The sequence below is a fragment of the Peromyscus eremicus genome, chromosome 8a (assembly GCF_949786415.1).
Source record: "Peromyscus eremicus chromosome 8a, PerEre_H2_v1, whole genome shotgun sequence".
NCBI classification, from domain to species: domain Eukaryota; kingdom Metazoa; phylum Chordata; class Mammalia; order Rodentia; family Cricetidae; genus Peromyscus; species Peromyscus eremicus.
The window spans coordinates 103,130,376-103,144,735 of record NC_081423.1 but is presented as its reverse complement, the minus strand read 5'-3'; the positions used below and the strand labels follow the sequence as shown (position 1 = coordinate 103,144,735).

The window sequence follows — 14,360 nt, the reverse complement described above, 5'->3', positions numbered from 1 at the left end:
CTAAGCTCAGCTCCCTCCTGGAAGACTTGACAGTTTTTTGTTTTTGTTTTTTTCCACACAAACCATTGTGATCACATTAGGAAGTGGTCAGTTTTGCCTGTTCATCTACACCCCATGATGTGGTGGACCCTGGCTGGGTTTGGACATTTTCGTGCCAGCGGCTGGGCAGAGACTAAGGAAGGGATGGCAAGGGTGGTCTCTTTGTTTTGTTTTGTTTTGTTTTGTTTTGTTTTGTTTTAGTTCAATACAAAAAAGAACCATCTGGTAATTAGTGATACAGGAGGGAAATGGAAGAGTCAGGAAGTTCTATGGATACCAAGAAGACACAGGGTACAGCCCAGCTGCTGCTGCTTCTTGCCAAGGCTGTGGCTGCCTTGGCCTTAAGGTGACAAGAGAATAGCATTTTCCTCCACATGGTTAACTTGGGCCTCTGAATCAGTCTCTGGTTGCTTGGTCTTTCTTGTTTGTGCATGGAGAACTATTAGCAGGCTTGAACATAGCTGGGAGGCTCCCTTCCTAGAGTTCCTTAGTTTTTCCTTTGGCTACCTTGGGGGTTTTCTAGAGAATGCCTATATTATGGTTGTCTCCAAATGCTCATTTGTCTTCAAAGCTGCACCTTTGGGGGGAGTTTTGCTGACACTAAGAGGCAGCTGTCCTTCAGAGCATCCCTTTCATTGCAGAGTACCACCAGCATCAGTGTGTCGTGCTTTGTGAGATGTGCATCCCTCTCCAAACAGTTCATCCCTCTCCACTCTTTCTAGGCCCTCAGCCAAGCACTGCCCTGGAGGTTTGAAAATTAAAGACTAGTGGGGTTCCTCCAGGCTTGGCAGGCCAGAAGTAACTTCCCCCTTGAGAGTTAGGGTTCAGGTAGGAGTGGTGACATCTACTTACTTAGTACAATGAGCTAGAGAATACTGTGCATGTATAAGCCCTTGTTGCAACAGCACATATCTTTTGCTGAGCTTCCTTTTATCTACAGCTGCTAGTTTTCTAATAGCTGTGCATCCTATGGGTTAGAATGTGATACCCACAAGTCCTTACACCCAGTTAAAGCCAGTCCTTAGAAGCATCTGCTGCCCTTGTCCACTTCTGATGATGATAAGGCATGGTACAGGTCACTGGGATGGCCTCTTCTCTGCAGGACCTCAGCCTCACTCAGGCTTTGACCACAGGCAGCTGCTTCTTCCTTGGCATCTTTCCTTCTCTGAAGGGCACTTGCATTGGGTATGTCTTACGGGGAGACCATGTTCTCATGTTTCCTGATATCTGTGAGTTTGCTCTCATTAGACAAAAGAACATAGGCTTTGCAGGGCATCTAATCATTGGGTCTCTATTATTTGTTTTTCCTTCATTGAAAAGAAAGGTCTCCTGTCTAGCACAGTTCAAAATGTGCCACTTATTGCTTTTGATACCTCACTTAATCCACACCTGCCCTAAAATAAGATCATCCTTGTGCTTTCATTAGGAGGGAGTATGTCCCATGGGTGTATCCTGGGAGGTGCTATCCCTTCCACCTGCTGCATAGTGCTATCAAACCGATTTGTAGGGCTTCCTCAGCCCCGCCGTTTCTGTAGAGCACAAAGTTAGGAGGGTTCTGCTGGAATAGCAATGGCCACTTTTATCAAGGGTCATGAGAGACTGATGAGTTCATGCACTATGTGGAGAGACTTGCCATTAGCTGGAGTCCCCAAAGTGTCTGTTGCTGTCTTGACCTAGTGAAGACAGGGGCCACATCAAGATTCAGGCTCAACACAGGCAGCCAGGGTACCAGGATCTCATGTGCTGGTCTGGCCAGCAGGACACTTACCAACAGCTGTCTTTTCCCCACCTCAGAATAGCATTCCTTTCGAACACCACGGCAAGTAGCTGCTCGTCTCCATCGGAAGGCAGCACTGGGTGAGTGTGCTCATGGTGGGGCTCTGCAGGTAGTAGCAGGTGCCAGACAAGGTGGGAACAACTCACCACCCGTCGTCTGGGCTCACTGGTGGGCTGGGCTTGCATGCCAAGTGCTGGAGGTAGAGTGAGGCTTCTTCTGCTTGTTTTTCTTCATGTGTGGGATATGGAGTAGCTGTGGTGAGCTGCCCAATCTGGGGGGTTAGTGGCATCCTTAAGAATCTCTGGACCAAGTGACCTTAGGGAACCATCCTGCTGTACCTTTGTCCTCTCGCCTCCCTGTGATTGCATTCGGTATGCTGGAACTGCCCTCAGGCCTGGCTGGCTCTGGGCAGATGTGCTGGCACATGTGTCTGTTGTACTCGGCTGAGTGGTGCCATGCTTGGTGTTGGGCTTTCTTGAGCTCTTGCTACATGCAGACTCCCGGTGGTCTATGCTCGTCCTGGCTTTTTCAGTCATTCCTCTTCCGCTCTCTCATTTATCTCTGTCCTCATTTTGTGTTTCTTTCCAAACTCGGTACCTGCCCAGCCATCTTGTCCATGCAGCTGTTGTCTGTATTAATCCAGCCACAGCTACCTGCTACCCTGCCATCAGTGCATGGCTGGGTGTCCACGCTGAGCTCCTTTCTTGTTGGCCACATGGCACTTGGTGATCCTTCCATCAGAGGCTTGAGCTTTGGTGGGGTTGTGCTGCTGGGCGATCTGCTCTATTTAATACCTATGCACCTTGGAAATGTGCTGATAAGAATTGCTTTTCCTGTCTTCCCTAAGGATATGCCTGTTTCAAAGCTCCAAGTTCTTTCTAGGAAGGGAGGCTGGGAGCAAGTGTCACTGCTCCACTCAGATCTACAGGAGCACAGCTCTGCAGTTTCCTTGCTTGCATGCCTCCTCTTCCCCATCTTCCTGTCCTGTGTTCTGCTCAACACCTGTCCTGGCTACAGAGGCCTTTCTGTGCAGCCAGGGGTGAAGGTGTTTATAGTGAAGCCAGTTGGCAGTGTGTCCCTTCCCTCCTAGGCTCTATTGTGTTATGTGGGCCCAAACGCCTGGTTGGCCTGTTCCTCTGGCCTCATGCTGACCTTGTCCTGTGCTTTGGCTCCGACAGATTCCCGGTCGGGTGGCTTCCAGTGGTCTTCAGTCTGTCGTGCACCGATGAGAACTCTCCTTTTTGCTGTGAAGGGCAGACAATGCATGGCTGATCTACTCTGTTACCAATGGCTTTACTAGTGACACGCCCCCCGGTCTAAACCCGAAATGTTAACGCCGGGAGCTCTCCAGGCCACTCACCCAGCGATGCTCATGGGGAATCAAAACACAAACTAAATGGACAGGCTCCAAGAGCTGCCATCGCCAGGGGCTGCCACCGTGGCCCCATGTGAGCTCAGTTATCATGGGGCTGGAATGAAGAGCAGAGGCTGGGAGACCATTGCAGAGAGAACCCAACTCCCTGTGAAGAGCCTCTCAGCTCCCACCAGTGGTGGCGGACCTGCACTCCCTGACGATCCCACCGCAGCTACCAGTCTTCTACTTGGTTAAGACAGTTTTGTATCATTTTGCTAAAAATTACTGGCTTAAATCTGTGTAAAGAATTCTGTCTTTTTATTGTTTCTTTCTTGTCTGTTTTTGCGGTCTTAAACAAAAAAGATGTTGACCTTAAAGAATCCTGAGACATGCTGGCTTGGAGCTTCTGTGTAAAATGGAGGCAGGCAAGAGAGGGGCACATGTGAGTGTCAAGGATGTGTGTTTTGTTTGTTTTGTTTTCTTGTGTTGTGCTGTTCACTTTGGAAAGGAAATACTCATCAGTTGTGTGTGCGTGTGTGTCTTGTGGGCTCCCATCAGCCTAATTTGGGCATCTTGCTTACCCTTCCCCACTATAAACTGATATGCCTGTAATCATCAGAGCAGGTAGTGCAACTGCCATGGAGCGAGGGTGTGCCGGTTATATTCTCAGCAAGGCACTATGGCATGATGTTCTTCCCAAAGGAGGCAAGAAGGAAGTCAAAACTCTGAAGAACTCACATGCAGAGGCCTTGAGATCCCTATAGGCTGCTGGAGCGTTCCAAGATTCAAAGCTGAGCTTGTGTTTCTGGTTTCTGGGGAGAGGATTGCTGTTTTGGTAGTGTTGGTTGCCTCTATGCCTTTGAACTTGGGAAGTTGCTGAACAGACTGAGTACTCCCATGCAGATGCCACTTAGGTCTGTCACCTCCTCTCTGCTCAGAGCCCAGGGAGCAGGTTGTCCTAGACGCCATGGTTTGCCCAGAGGGACCAGTGGCCAAAGGGAATCAACCCTGAAGTGCCAAGAAGCAGGTGACTGCCTACCACACGCTTCGTGACCTTCAACTGGACACATCAGCGGGCTGGGCTGCTCTGCCGCTGGCGGTTAGGATGCCAACATGCTCTTTCCCACCATGTGCACCGGATATGAAGAGACAGCAGGACCTGAGCTCCCCATCTGAGAAATGGGATGCAGTACATGTATGGGGTCCATCTCTTATTTCTTCCTGTCAGCCTGTGGAGAGTTATGCTGAGTACTATACTGGCCACCATGGCTTCTCCTTTCTTCCCAGAGTTCCCTGGTACTTGAGTACTGGCCTGGGGTGGGGGGTGGGTCACACTGCTGGTGTGTGATAGCATCCCAGAATGTGGCTGTTAGTTGTGCCAGCCAGCCATCTGAGCCTGTGGGTGCTTCTTTCTGAGTCCTGAGCTGGTTCCTCTGCAAGCATTTTAGGGTGCAGGGACTTGACTAGGTGGGACTGTGTGTCTGGGAGTGCAGAGGGAGGTTGGGAGGGTTGGGCAAGGTTGAGATTTTTGTTGCAAATTCTTTTATCATCAGAGTTGGGCCTCCTCTCTTCATTGGCTGGCCTGCCTGGCAAGTGTTCTTTGTAGATACCTGTGGTGCCGGAGGGGTGTCAGGGTGGCCTTGAGACTGATCCGGGTTCAGCCTGGCCCTGTTGGGGTTGCGCTGAGATTAGTCCGTTGGAGGTCCTCCAGGGCGTGACTCTGACGGTTCTTGCCTAACATTTAATCCCATCATCACTCGCAGGAAGCGTAGTTAGAATGTGTGTATCAACCTGTGTCTTGGTGACCAGTCTCTGAGCTGTGCGTTTGTACTACCACTGTATTTGTGTACTTTAACAATTGTGTAAATAATAAATTCATAATGACTTCTACCTTTCTTCCCTCCCCCTTGTGTGGTCTTTCTTTCAGCAGCTGAGTTTTCAGTGTGTAAGCCATAAGGAAGTTAACTTGGTGTGGGTGCTGGCTCTGAGATTAAGACAGTCTCTTTCTGTAGCCCAGGCTGTCCTGGAACTGATTCTTCTGCCTCAACCTTCTGACTGTTGGTATTAAAGACCCAGTAAAACTAACTTGTTCAGGATGATAGTCCTATTTGTCCTTTCTCAGCCTATAAGTGTTGGAAAGCTAGTTGGAGTAGGTGCCAAAAAGATGGCTCCCACTTGGACTCTGGGGTGTATGGGTGGATATTCTTATGAGTTTACTTAGGGATGTTGTGATGGTTCTGTGAGCCCTTCTCCACTCACCTTATAAGCACCTTTTGAGATAGAAGCCCCTAACCTACATAACCCTCTGTGCCTAGTGCCTTAGATTTTCACCTTGCTAGGGAGGGGAGCTGAGGTGGGTGTGTCCCACTGTTCCTGGCATGCACAGGGAGAAGGCATCTGTATACAAGAATTTTCTACAGCAGCACCCTTTTGAGGGAGGGACAGGGAAAAGCTATCAGGTTGCTGGAACTAGGTCTGTTTGTGTTGTGGAGACCTGTCCTCTTGGGAATTTTTTTAAGACAGCGTTTCTCTGTGTAGCTTTTGGAACCCGTCCTGGAACTCTCTCTCTGTAGACCAGGCTGGCTTCGAATTCAGAGATCTGCCTGCCTCTGCCTCCCAAGTGCTGAGATTACAAGTGCCGCCACCGCCTGGCCTCTTGGGAATTCTTATCTGTCCCACATCCTAATGAGCTTGGCCAGTAGAACTTGGAGGCTCAGTTGTAGCAGTCAAGTGCTGGCAGGATTTATGGCCAAAACCCACTTAGTTCCCTGTGTATGGCAGGTGTGGACTTGCTAGAGAGGGAAACTCCCACAATCATGCCTGAGTTCTTGCCCCTCTAACCCCACCCTCAGCTTTCCAGTCTCTTCCAAGTTACTCTTCAGCCGTTCTGCCTGTACTTTGAGCATCCCAAGTGGGCTTCTGGCCTGCTTGGTGGATTCCAGAAGGGACTGTTGTCCCACTGTCCCACATGAGCTAGGACAATGGTTCTCAACCTATGTATGGGTCATGACCCCTTTGACATCCCTCTTATCTCCAAAAATATTTGCATTGCAATTCATAATAGCAAAATTAGTTATGAAGTAGCAATGAAAAATAATTTTATGGTTGGGGATCACTACAAAATAGGAACTGTATTAAAGGGTCATGGCATTATCAAGGTTGAGAACCACTGAAATAGGAGATGAAATTAGTGCCAGCTTTGCCTATATTGGCACCTCCCTGAGTCTAGAGCTCCCTTCTGTTGCAGCCAGGCACAGTACAGGTCCTATAAGCAATCCACTGTTAGGTACTACTTTTCACCTCTCCTGTAAAGGTGCTTGTGCTAGAGGTAAAAGGAACTGGTCTTGGAACCAGAGTCTGGGTGAACTGCACATCCAAGAGGCCATTGTCTACACTGGAGACTGGGTGGTCCCACAAACAGCCATGCATCTGGGCAGCTGCCTTCAGAAGCCCACCCTGAATTCCTCAGATGGTGTAGAATGACTAGCCTGTAGGCTGTTACTTGTCATTCACGTACTTAGCTCTATGTGTTCTCTGCCTAGAGTACAGGGTTTGGGGAGACAGACCCAATAGGTTGGGCAATAGTAGCCCATAAGCCTAGCTCATTTGCTCAGACTCTGATTTGGGGATGATGAGATATCTCTTTCCCTGGACCTTTGCAGGCCCAGTTATAGGTGAGTCTGGATGGACAGGCCTCTCCATTGTCACTCGGGCTTGGGTCTTCAGAGGATACTGAATATCCTTGGTACTCCATTCAGCCCCTACAGGGCAGTCTATTCAGTGTGTCCTCTGATGTGTCCCCAGCTGCTGCCAGAGCATTCACAGTCCCTCCTTAGGCCTTTTTGGCTTCACAAATCATCTCTTTGGGATGGTTACCACTCCAGGTGTTCCAGCAGCCATACTTTGAGGACAGGGAGTTTGCTTTTGTCCAGTTGAAAAGTATCTCTGCAGAAATGCAGACAGATGAAACCACCTGCTCATTACAGGGCACAGAGGCTGCCACCATGGGGTGCAAGTGGGGTCCCACCAGCACATACAGGCTTGAGAGGGGTCTCAGGGCCACCCAGCATCTCCTTTATAAAGACTACAGCCCACTGTGGATCTGTGCCATATGGAAGGGGTAGGATGACCTGGTGCTCTCACTCAGGGTGATGCAGCTTAGTGAGGATAAGAGCTGATTTGGGGTGTAAGGGGTTGGGAAATCATAGTCTGATCAGTGCAGATGATAGTTCTGGGAAAAGGCCCTTCCCGTGCCCTTCCTACCAAGAGCTGCTCTCAGGCAATGATTCCATCAGTATAATTGCTGCAGCTAGGCCTAGGAGTAGAGGAAGCAGGCCTGAAGGCTCTTGGGGGTCCTGAGGAGTGAGGCTGGCTGAGGTGGGCAGAGCAGGCTTTGTCCACCGAGGCCCAGTGTGTCTGCATCAGAATGCTACCCACTCCCAATCACTTTGTCTCTTTTCCCTCTAGTTTCTAGGGGCAGCTAACGCCACAGTTGGGGCTTGGCCTGTCTTTAAGTCTGAGGTCCTTGCCATTCCCACTTGCTCTGGTGAGGTTGGCAAATGAGACTCCAGGATGCATGTGACCACAGCTGCCACCAGCTGACTTACTAGAGGGAACAAAAGGACCAGATGGGAGAGGCACCCCACAATCTTGAGACTGGGTCAGAGCTGCAAGCCCTTGGCCTCCTCATGGAGCTGAGCAGAGCCAGACTCACCAGGGAGTATGGGAGGCTGGTACCAAATATGAGCACTGCCTCCTTTTCCTTGCAGAGGAGCAGGGATGTGTCGTCTCTCCGGCTGCATGCGGCCCGCCAAGGTGCCCGCTGCCGTCCCCAGCGCCCACGACGTACCACCTACTGAGGCGGCCCCAGCGGCCTCTGACCGGGCTTCCAGCCACGCAGGCCGCCACTGGCCACAGGGCAGGTGGGTGCGAGGTGCCCAGGGCAAACCCGAGTGCTGAGCATGGGCTGGACAGAGGACGGGGAACAGGATCAGCAGGTGCTGACTACATAGAGAAATTTACCAGCCCTCCAGAGGGGTGAATAAACGGAAGGCAGGAAACTTACGTTGGAAGCCCACAGACAGTGAACAGAGCTTATGCTGTATCTCAGCTCAGTCTCCTCACCCCTGGGGGATCCCATGGCCTCCCAGTGCCACCCTGGCACCCCTCTCCCTCCCTCATATTCCCCTCTCCCCTTTTCTTCCTGCTATGTGAACGCTGTGGCTGCTGAACAAACCCTAGGGGCAGCAGAGAAGGTTACAGCAGGCAGAACTGGGAGAGCTAATGAAGATCAGAACCACTTTTTAAGAATCAGCAGTTTGTTATTTAACAAAGGTGGGACTCAGGGTGAACAGACCACTGCCCAGAACCAGACAGCTCCTGAAGACAGGCCCTCTGGTGCTCCTCTACACACAGGACTGTTTCTACCTTCTCAGGTAGAAGGAGCGCTTTGTCCCCTAGACAAGAGGGATGATTGGCAATGTAGGAGACCAGGGCAGAGATGGGGTGGATGGTGGGGCCAGGGAGGACCCTGCAGGCAGCACCCACCTGCCAGCCCGTCCCAGCCCTGCCCTCTGATTAAAGTCGTGTTGTCTCCTAAGTGTGGGTTTCTAGGTCCTTGGCCACAGTGGGGGGCGGGGAGGCACAGGCTGCTCGGGCTCAGCAGGCTGGGGCCCTGGTCTGCCGGCTGGTAACTGTGCGGCTTCCTTGGCTTCACCGCAGATCCACTTTGGAACGACACGGTTCCCACCCCGCCACCTCTCCCCGCAAAACACTGACCCGCTGACCAGGCAGCCAGAGCTGAGCAGATGGCCCCGCCTCAGCTGGTCCTGTTTGTGAAATAAATATGAGCGTTGCCAGTCTCTGGACCTCTTCCCTGCTCCCTGCCCGCCCGGCCAGGCCGCTCACACGCTGGTTTCCGGGGTATGAACCACCTCCCCATTTTTCTCAGGCTGTCCCTTCAGGAAGTGCTCCACCTCCCTCGAGTCCACAGGGGGCTTGTGGAGCTTCTCCTCCTCTGAGGCCACCTCCTCAGGCTGGGTCACCTCGGGCCTCTTCCTGATGCAGAAGAAGTTGCCCAATAGCAGCACAAGGGAGGAGGTGAGCACCTCGGCCCCCGCCAGGATGAACACATACTTGTAAACTTTCGTGGCATCCAGCAGCTTGCCTGCAAAGAAGACCCAGGTCACTAGAAGCTCCTGGGAGTACCCTGCTTCCACCCTGGGCCAGGGCTCCATCTCCTGGCATTGAGGAAATGCCTCACACATGCAGTCACCCTGTCTGCCTTGAACTCCATCCCCAGCAGCATCTGCCCAGCCCTCTCCAGCCCATGAGAGCAAAGGCTGAATCAAAAAGGATGGATAGAAGTGGCCTTGAAGGTTTGCACTCATGGGGCATATATCTCCCTTCCCAGTCACAGACCCCTAGAAAGAAACATGGCTTAGCAAGGCCCTGTATACCTAGTAACCGAGGACCCCAAGACCATTCTTGGAGAAAGAAGGAGGGAGCCAGAGGCTATAAGGGGATCAGAAAGGGCTGTGGAGTAAGAGACTCAGTCCAGGATAGCTAGGCCGCCCTCTCCGGCTAAAACCATTCTCAATTTCAATGGAGTGTTTTTGGCTGGCCTTCAGAAAGTAAAAGTAAAAAGTTTATGCCTGTCTTGGCTCAGAGCCAGCACTTACTGCTGACATCTGCTGGCCTCAGATCCTATCCATTTCTAGTCTCCTAAAGCAGGTATGAAAGGAAGGGGGGGGGGGAGGTAGCCCCTCTTCAGGGAGGCCAGGCCTTGCCCTGTTCTGGTGTCCCAGCAGCACTCACCTCCTGATGGGGGTCCGATGAGCACAGCCACAGCCTCTAACAGCAACACGAGACCGATGGCACTGGAGAACTTGTGAGTGCCTACGATAGCCATGAGCACCTCAAACTGTAGAGCCCCTACCATGCCATATGAGATGCCAAAGAAGATGCAGAAGACCACCAGGCCACCATAGTCACTGGCTGTGGAGCCTGTCAGGTCGGTGAAGCCATTGAAGAACATGGCAAAGCTGAAGAGGTAGACAGAGTAGGGCCGTACCTTCTTGAGCCCCGTTATGAAGCCAGCTGTGGGCCTGGCAAAGATGTCAATGAAGCCCAGGATGGTGAGAAGGAAGGCGGCCTTCGTGTCGGGCACACCCAGATCCTTAGCATAGCTCACCACAAATACTGGGGGCACAAAGAGCCCCAGCACCATGATGGAAGCAGCCACTGCATAGATGAGGAAGCCACGGTCTCGGAAGACACTCAAGTCCAAAAGATGCTTTGATGGCCGCTGGGGTGCATGGGGCCCAGTTCCTCCACTCGCCTTGGGTGCCACTAGTGGCCTCATGAGCGCAGCACACACGCAGCAGTTGAGCAGCAGGCCCCCCAGGATGAGGAAGCCACCTCGCCAGCCATAGTGGTCCTGCAGTAGCTGCCCCAGTGGAGACAGGGCACAAAGGAACACTGGACTGCCTGCTGCTGCCAGCCCATTGGCTAGAGGGCGCCGTTTGTTGAAATATCGGTTGAGCATGATGAGGGAGGGCTGGAAGTTGAGAGCCAGACCCAGGCCTGTAAGAGAGGACAGTGTAAGACCTCAAACCCAGACTTCCAAGTAGGGCAATGTGGAACCCTGTGACCCAAGCCTACAAAGAAGGCAGTATGAAACCCCAGGCCCAGATCTTCATGGCCAGGACTTGCAGGGAAGGCAGCTTTAGACCTTGTGACTCAGATTTCCAAGCAAGGCAGCTTAGACCCCCGTGTCTCCCATACCTTCATCCATACCCCAACTTCCCTGAGCGCAGGTCCATTGCAAATGGTGGTGAGCATCTAATGGGTCTCAAAGTACAGAGCCTCAGACACTGGCCAGGCATCTCGTCAGACTTAGGGATGGGAGGGAAGGGTACAGCCAAGAAGCCCAACAGTGCTCAACTTTACCCCAAACTCAGAACAGATCATGGGCAGAAGGTCTGCAGGTCCCACCCAACTCACCAGTGATGACCCCTGTGGTGAGGTAGATCTGAATGATGCTTCTGCAGAAAGATGCGGCCACCATTCCCAGGGATGCAAAGAGGCCACCCACAAGCATGACAGGCCGGCAGCCAAAACGGTTCACACACACACTGCAGAGTGGCCCTGTGTAGAGAAGGTAGCTGAGGGAGGGGCCAGGCGTCTGGCTGGTCTCTGCCCCATCCCTGCCCACCAGAATATGTAAGACCCTCAGTTATCCGGTGTGCTGGGCACTGGGGGCTAGGTTCTTAGTGCAAGGTGACTCGTGGACACTGGGCAGAGCCCAGCTCCTCACATGACCTAAGTAGGTCAACAGGCATCAACCTCTTTGAAGGAACCACTTGTGGAGCCTGACCACTGGGAGGAGCCTACACACTTAGACAGGGACCGAGACACTTTGCCCTTCAGAGAACCAATACCTTTCTGGCAAGATCACCCACTCAAGGATTTACCCCATTCCTCTGTGCTCCCTTGGATACCTGTGAACCCCACCTCACCTGTGCCATAGAGCATAGCCAGCAGGATGGAGGAGATCCAAGCCGTGTCGCTATAGCCAATCCCAAACTCATGCATGAGCTCCTTGAAAAAAACGCTGACTGCTTTGGGAAAGGCATAGGAGAAACCTGTGATGATGAAACAGCCGAAGAGGACGGCCCAGCCCCAGCCGCCATCAGGGGCCTTGACTCCAGTGGGACCATCGTCCACCACGGCTCCTCCCATAGCCAGGAGGGCTGGTTTCACCTTGCCCTGAGAGAAAAGAAACAGAGCTGACTCAGGTTGCCAGGGTGATCATCTCAGCCGCAGCCCAGCAGAGGAGGGTAGGGACAGAAACAGGCAAGACACCTGGCAAGTCCCAGATTTGGCACCTGGCCACTCCTACAGCAGCTCAGCCTTGGGCAGCCTGATGTCACTACCTCAGGGCTCCCCGCCCCTGGCTACCCTTAACCGGTACCTTGGGGAGCTGTCTGGACCCCTCAGTCAGCTGTCTGTTCCCACACAGGTGGCTATAAAGTACAATGACTTTTTCGGGCTTGGCCAGGATTCACATTACCTCCTGGGAAGAACAGACCCAAGAAATCAGCCTGGCTGGTGTTTTCTGCACTTATACTGGGCAGAGGCTGTGCCACACAACGTAATCCCGGCAGCAGCCTATACTTCCCACTCCTTTGAGGCACACTCTCGAGTCCTCCCCCAGAATGTCTGGGGTGGGTGCCCAGCACTTTGCCCAGCTCTAAATCTAAATGAGGTCAGCCCTGCCCTGTTCTGCCCCTGAGGAGCTGGGCTGCACTCTTTGCCCACTCTGGATTCCACTTTCTGACTGACTGGGAGGACATGGGTCTGGAGCAGAGGCAGAGGAAACACAGGCTATGGTATCTGAGGGCGCTTCCTACTTCCCCTGGGTAGAGCTTAGTAGTTGTAACTCTGCCTAGAATCACCCATGGCAGTGGCTTTTGGGAGAGGCTGAAGATCCTGGTGGATTCTAGGAAGGCCTCAGTCATGGCTGCAGCTCATAGTTAATCTATTGGAACAGGGGCAGATCTTCTGGCCCCTAGCTGCTAAAGTTAGCAGGAAGTGTCCCATACCCTACCCCCACCCAGTGCTAACTTCCCTTTTCATGAATTTCAGGGGCAAGTCTGAAAGCTAGGACCGGGTTTTTGTTTGGGTGTTGACCCCCAGTCAGTATTCCCCTAATCCCAGAGGTTGCTCAGCCTCACCCCCCATCTCACCAAGAATTGAGCTGCGGGGGGGGGGGGGGGGGGGGGGGGGGGGCTCTGACCTGAGTATTCAGTCCAGTCTCCACAAATGCTGTGCTGCCAAACAGTACTCTGGGGAGAAAATCAAACCATGATGTTGTTTAAGGGCAGCTGGCACTGGGATGTAAACCCCTGACCAGGAGAGCTACCTTGGCTGCTCACCCTGGAAGGGCTGGGCATGTATCTGTAGGCTCCAGCCCTGCCCCTTTGCTGGCTTCTTCCTGTGAGCAGAGTCCTGTGGTTGGGGCACAGACATGCTAAACTAGACTGTGTCCTGGGAAGCCCAAATGTGGTGTGACTCCACCCAGGTTTTCCTAAGGTTCAGAGACAACACACAGCTCTGCTGGGAACGCACACCTACCTTCGAAGGCTTCACCCTGCTTCTGACCATCTGGCCATGGCCCAGCCTGAGACCCTCCCTACTCAGACCCAAAGGAGAAGTATTTTATGCCAGTGAGGACATGCTCAGTGGGAGCCCCAGGTTCCAGGCACCTCTTATCCATTAGGCCTGGGTTTAAAAGACCCTTAAGATTATTTAAAAGGGAAATTAAAAGCTGGAGTGGGGGAGTGCATTTTAGGGATATACCATTTAGAGATGAAACCAAAGACAGAAAAATGAGGATGACCCCAGGCCCAAAATTTAAGGGGTAGTCCAGGAGATAATGGGAAGGGTGGCCAACTGGGGTTCCTGCTTGTTCAGATTGTGGCTTTACAAAAGTTTGTTACCTCTTTTGTTTTTTTATTTGTGTGTGTGGGTGGAGACACTATGTCACTATGTAGCCCTAGTTGGCTTGGAACTCTACGTATCACTGGATGGCCTCAAACTCCTTTGCCTCTAACTCGAGTCCTAGGATTACTGGCATGCATCACCATGCCCAGCCTTCTGTTGCACTTTTTAAAATAAAGCCAGAGTGGGCAAGGTGGCTCAGTGGGTAAAGGCACCTGCCCCTGAGGCTGACAGCATGACCTACATGATGGAAGAGAACTGACTCCTACAGGCTGTCCTGACCTCCATAAACAATGACACACACACACATAGGCACACAGATGCCTGTGCCCCAATCCCCCACCCCACCCCCCCGTGCTCACAAAATAAAATAAAATCCAATTTCCATGCAAAGCCAAGAGGAGAGCATGCCCAGAATCAGCCGTGAGCACTAACCTAACTCTGGGCCCCCGAGGTCCCCCACAGAGGATGAGAGCTCCCAGGCCTGAGCATCTGAGCTGTATCAGGCATGTCCAGCACTTATCAAGGTACTAACAGGTATTCCAGCCTTTTGAAGTTTCTCCACCTTTGCTTGTTTCTTATAAAGGTTGGGCCCTCACTGGAGCTCTCAGAATTCAAGAAGGACAGAAATGAGGACATAACTACCGGCTGTAGATGATGGGCCCTCTGAACTGGGGTCTTGAAGGG

At 52.3% G+C, this 14,360-nt stretch overlaps 2 protein-coding genes across 7 annotated transcripts in view; one reads left to right on the top strand and one right to left on the bottom strand.

Annotated features, from left to right (window-relative positions):
• Csnk1d (casein kinase 1 delta) overlaps positions 1 to 9,031 on the top strand; it is a 37,600-nt gene extending 28,569 nt beyond the window's left edge. Inside the window, exons 9-10 of one of the 5 annotated variants that reach the window (XR_009380815.1) lie at positions 7,940 to 8,092; positions 8,892 to 9,031. Coding sequence is in view for 3 of the 5 variants with exons in the window: in XM_059272324.1 (XP_059128307.1) it covers positions 7,940 to 8,029 (90 nt within the window). In the remaining 2 variants the exon portion in view is untranslated. Of the gene's footprint in view, positions 1 to 1,833; positions 1,897 to 2,994; positions 5,066 to 7,939; positions 8,770 to 8,891 lie in introns of those variants that run through there. The other 4 variants (XR_009380817.1, XM_059272326.1, XM_059272324.1 and 1 more) reach the window with 4 other exon arrangements.
• Positions 8,471 to 13,837, bottom strand: Slc16a3 (solute carrier family 16 member 3). 2 transcript variants are annotated; one of them, XM_059272322.1, is made up of 5 exons: positions 12,970 to 13,837; positions 11,690 to 11,939; positions 11,175 to 11,318; positions 9,987 to 10,754; positions 8,471 to 9,336 (listed from the first exon to the last, which is right to left on the bottom strand). In XM_059272322.1, the coding sequence occupies exons 2-5, from the start codon at positions 11,910 to 11,912 to the stop codon at positions 9,074 to 9,076; spliced, it is 1,398 nt and encodes a 465-aa protein (XP_059128305.1). In that variant the 5' UTR covers positions 11,913 to 11,939; positions 12,970 to 13,837; the 3' UTR covers positions 8,471 to 9,073. The 2 variants fall into 2 exon arrangements, with proteins under 2 accessions (XP_059128305.1, XP_059128306.1); XM_059272323.1 differs by lacking the exon at positions 12,970 to 13,837 and having other exon boundaries at positions 11,690 to 12,821.
• Positions 13,838 to 14,360: the final 523 nt, after the last annotated feature.

What these genes read in the sequence shown, in the direction of transcription:
- Slc16a3 (XM_059272322.1), bottom strand. Translation starts at nt 11,912, where the DNA reads ATGGGAGGAGCCGTGGTGGACGATGGTCCCACTGGAGTCAAGGCCCCT. An exon ending in GGCTATGCTCTATGGCACAG is followed by an intron (nt 11,319 to 11,689) that starts GTGAGGTGGGGT and finishes TTCTCTACACAG; the next exon opens with GGCCACTCTGCAGTGTGTGT. An exon ending in CACCACAGGGGTCATCACTG is followed by an intron (nt 10,755 to 11,174) that starts GTGAGTTGGGTG and finishes CCTCTCTTACAG; the next exon opens with GCCTGGGTCTGGCTCTCAAC.